The 3,505-nt window shown below is 45.3% G+C and overlaps 1 protein-coding gene across 1 annotated transcript in view; it reads right to left on the reverse strand.

Annotated features, from left to right (window-relative positions):
• The window catches only part of R3HDML (R3H domain containing like), a 12,790-nt gene extending 10,731 nt beyond the window's left edge, over positions 1-2,059 (reverse strand). Inside the window, exons 1-2 of the mRNA XM_019509837.1 lie at positions 1,809-2,059; positions 1,195-1,558 (exon numbers count right to left, since the gene is read on the reverse strand). Coding sequence (XP_019365382.1) covers positions 1,195-1,455 — 261 coding nt within the window. The 5' untranslated portion in view covers positions 1,456-1,558; positions 1,809-2,059. The remainder of the gene's footprint in view (positions 1-1,194; positions 1,559-1,808) is intronic.
• Between the last annotated feature and the right edge of the window lie 1,446 nt (positions 2,060-3,505).

Raw genomic sequence — 3,505 nt, forward strand, 5'->3', positions numbered from 1 at the left:
GGGGGGGGGGGGGGGGGAGGGAGGCTGTGATTGCAACCCATATAGGAATACCTAAGCTAATGTAACTAGCTCACATGCCAACAGCTGTACAGCACAAGCTTCTGTGTGGGCCACACAATCCTGCCTAGGAACTGGCAGTTACCTGGGCAGCTAACCATCCTGATGCAGCTTCCCTGACATTGACCCCTGAACTAGGCAGAGTAAAGGTAGCTCAGGTGTGCTGACGTGAGCTGAAATGGGGGTTGGACTTGATGATCTACTGAGGTCCCTTCCGGCCCTAAAAAAAAAAATCTATGAAATCCCCCCCCTTCCCACTGCAGTGCAGACACACCCTAAAAGCGTGATGCTGAACAGATGTAAACTCCCCATGCACACACTATATATGGAACTGACTCTGACTTCAATTGGTTTAATCTGCATCCGTTAAAGTACAAATGCCAGCTACATCGATATGAGCCAGGTTCAAAGCGTTCACACAGACCTGCACTGTGGTGGTGAACTTTGTACCTTGAGTTAAATGAGTGCAACTTTGTGTGTAGATCAGAGAGGAAACTGTACCATGGGTTGGAAGGGCTATTAGCAAACTGTCTCAGAGGACACTGCCAGCAGCTGGGTGCAATAGCAGCATACACTGTAATGACCCTGGCAGTGTGTAGCCTAAGGCACAACAATGGTTAATAAGCTCTTGTTACAGGGCACTAGATCCTTTCTCCCACTCCTCATTCAGGTCCTTTTAAGAAACTCTGCTCTCTTGTCTTCACCATGTAAGGTTCAAAAGTAGAATAAACCCCAGCTAAACCCCGATGAGGAACCTGGGAGCTAATGTTTACTTCCATGCCCCCTCTCCCCTTCTCATACTGGCACAATCTCCATAGGACCCTCCCTCAGGTCATGTTGGATTTTGAGTTGAAAACCCATCAGGACAGGGGCTTTGATGCTGCCTGGAACACATCTGAGTGCTCACAAGTATTAGCTCACAATGACAACACTGCAGGTGCCTGAGTGTGCCACGCTTGGGTCATCTTGCACGCTGCTCTCGAAAGCACTGCCAGCCCCGTGCTCTGCCACACCAGATTCTTGCTGTGCTGGAGTCCTTTCATGCCCATTTCCTCAGCATATGATGCTAAGGCATTAAAGCTGCTAGTAGCCCCAGGACTATCCCATGTCCCTCTCATATCCAAGACAAGAACTCACCATATACTCCATGTTGGCAGCTGGTGGAGAGACCTGAGCCCGCACCTGGTTGTGATAGTCCAAAACTGCACTCATGTCCCTTGGAGATATGTATCGCTTTCTGCGGCTCCTTGGCACCCCAATGCCAGACAGAAGGCCAGTCTCAGTGCTGCTGGTTGGGTACAGCAGGTCAGTGGCATTAGGCAGCACAAAGGAGCTAGATTTCTGTATAATCCAGAGGACCAAGCCACTGAAGTACAGGTGCATATGCAGTAAAGTCATTGTAGGCTTTTCTTCTCCTTCAGTGGGCTGCTTTCAATTGAAACAAAACACAAATGAAACAGAAATAATGCAAATCTTCTCTCTTTCCTCTTGGGTTATTTATCTAAGAAAGAAAACAACAGATACCTGGTTTAGTTTTGCATTTCACAGGCAAAAATCTGTCTCCCACAAAACAATGAAAGAGGTTTTCCTCAAACAAAAAAACAATATAGTAAGTTGGAGAGGCTGTAATTCCTCTTCATTTATAAGAGCAATTTCTCTGGCACCAGCTGGGAAATCTGCAGAGAAGGGTTTGTTTTTTTTTAATTTGAATACAAAAATTTCCCCTCAATTTTTTCAGTTTTCACACTTACCTGCCAAACCTGGGCTAATTAATAACATGCTGCTACATTAGGCTTTGGCTCCTGCCCTGTTATTTCACAGGCTTTTGGTAGGGAGAACATATCTCCTGGACAAACTGAAATATTAGAGAGATAAGGAAACAAACAGCAAATTCTAAAAGAATCAGCAAGAGAATCTGAAGAGTCTTTTTCATGGGAGGAGAAAAATAAATGAGTACAAAACCTGGGATTAAAAAAAAAACCAATCAAATCTATCCTTTTCTTTTTGAATAGATGCATCTCCTAACATCAGGGAAAGACATTCCCCAAAGAAGCTGAGAGGACGTTTCCCAGACTACATACCTTGAGGACTGAGCCAAGAACAGCTGAGAAATGTTAGCTGCTGCAACAGCAGGCTAGAGATTGACCTTTGCAAACAACCTGCTCAGGCACATGTGGCAGAGGGATTTAACCTAGCCAAGTCCTATGAGCTTTTGATAGCATCTGACGCAAAATCTGCATCTTAACTCTTCCCTGGGGAATGTCCTGAAGTTTGAAAGTGCTCTGTTAGGCAATTTATGATCTCTTCCCTATGTACACAATGCATGGCACAGCTCAGTCCCCAGTTTGTTGTGCACATATTATGAGCTGGATAAAATTGTAAAGTGTATCAAATAATTGCAATTTCATCCTGCGTACAGCCACTTCTCTTCTGCTGCAGTCTGTAAGTGGGAACCTTCCCTCAGGCTGTAACACCTAGTGATGGACATTTCTGATGACCACTTCATAGTACCCTCAAAGTGCTTTGATAATCAATTAGTTTTAAATTAGTTTTAAAGCTGAAATGGTCACATATTTTGCACTGCAGAAGCAGTGTGTTGAATACTTCCCTCACCTTAACTGGTGTAAATTGGATCAGTGTGCAGTGTTCTCACTTCATAAGTTCAAGGCAGTGCTCCATCTTGAATTGTCCCATGGGTGTCCCATGGCTGAAACAATCCACCAAAGCCCCACTCCCTCTTGAAACTAAAGCCATGTTGGCATGCTCCATGACTGGACAGACTTCTAGCCATGGTTGTGTTTAGAGCAGCCACTTTCCACATATCAAGGTGCATTAAGTATTTGGAGTATAAATTACTCCACTCTGCTGACATTGGACTAATCATGATATTGGGGATGGGATATCTGTTTAAAGCAGAAAGAGTCTTTCTCTGCAGAGCACTGATGCTCCCCCAGGGCAGCTCTACAGACATTCAGGTCTCCAGCTCACAGGTGGGAAATCACAGCATAAATCTAAAAGCCACAGACAGGTCTGGGAGCATCAGATGTGTTTTCCTGTATCATACCAAACAGTTCAGCTTCCCTGGGACTGAATAAATTACTACAGGTCAGGGAAATCCAGCGCTGGAAAACTGCAGGGACTGTTTGAAATGCTCATCACATCCTCTCTTCCTCTGCTGTTTATAGAGAATCTGAGCAAGCCATAGCTTCTGAATAGTACAGGGGCTGGATACTGCTGTTGCACACAGGAGATGTGTCCACTGTCTTAATGCCATGCCCAGCAGTGCCAGTGTGAAATACACCCCATCCTCTTGCCCTGGCTCCACACACACCAAAGTCCAGAAATGAGGCAATGTAGCCGCCTTACAGCAGTGCTGAGTATGTTTCAATAAGCATCTCTAAAACTGAGCTTCTAAGAGCAGTGCTGAGCAAGTGCTGCTCAGTGCCCC

This window comes from Gavialis gangeticus, unplaced genomic scaffold (genome assembly GCF_001723915.1).
Source record: "Gavialis gangeticus isolate Ggan-Ray unplaced genomic scaffold, GavGan_comp1, whole genome shotgun sequence".
Classification (NCBI taxonomy): Eukaryota; Metazoa; Chordata; order Crocodylia; family Gavialidae; genus Gavialis; species Gavialis gangeticus.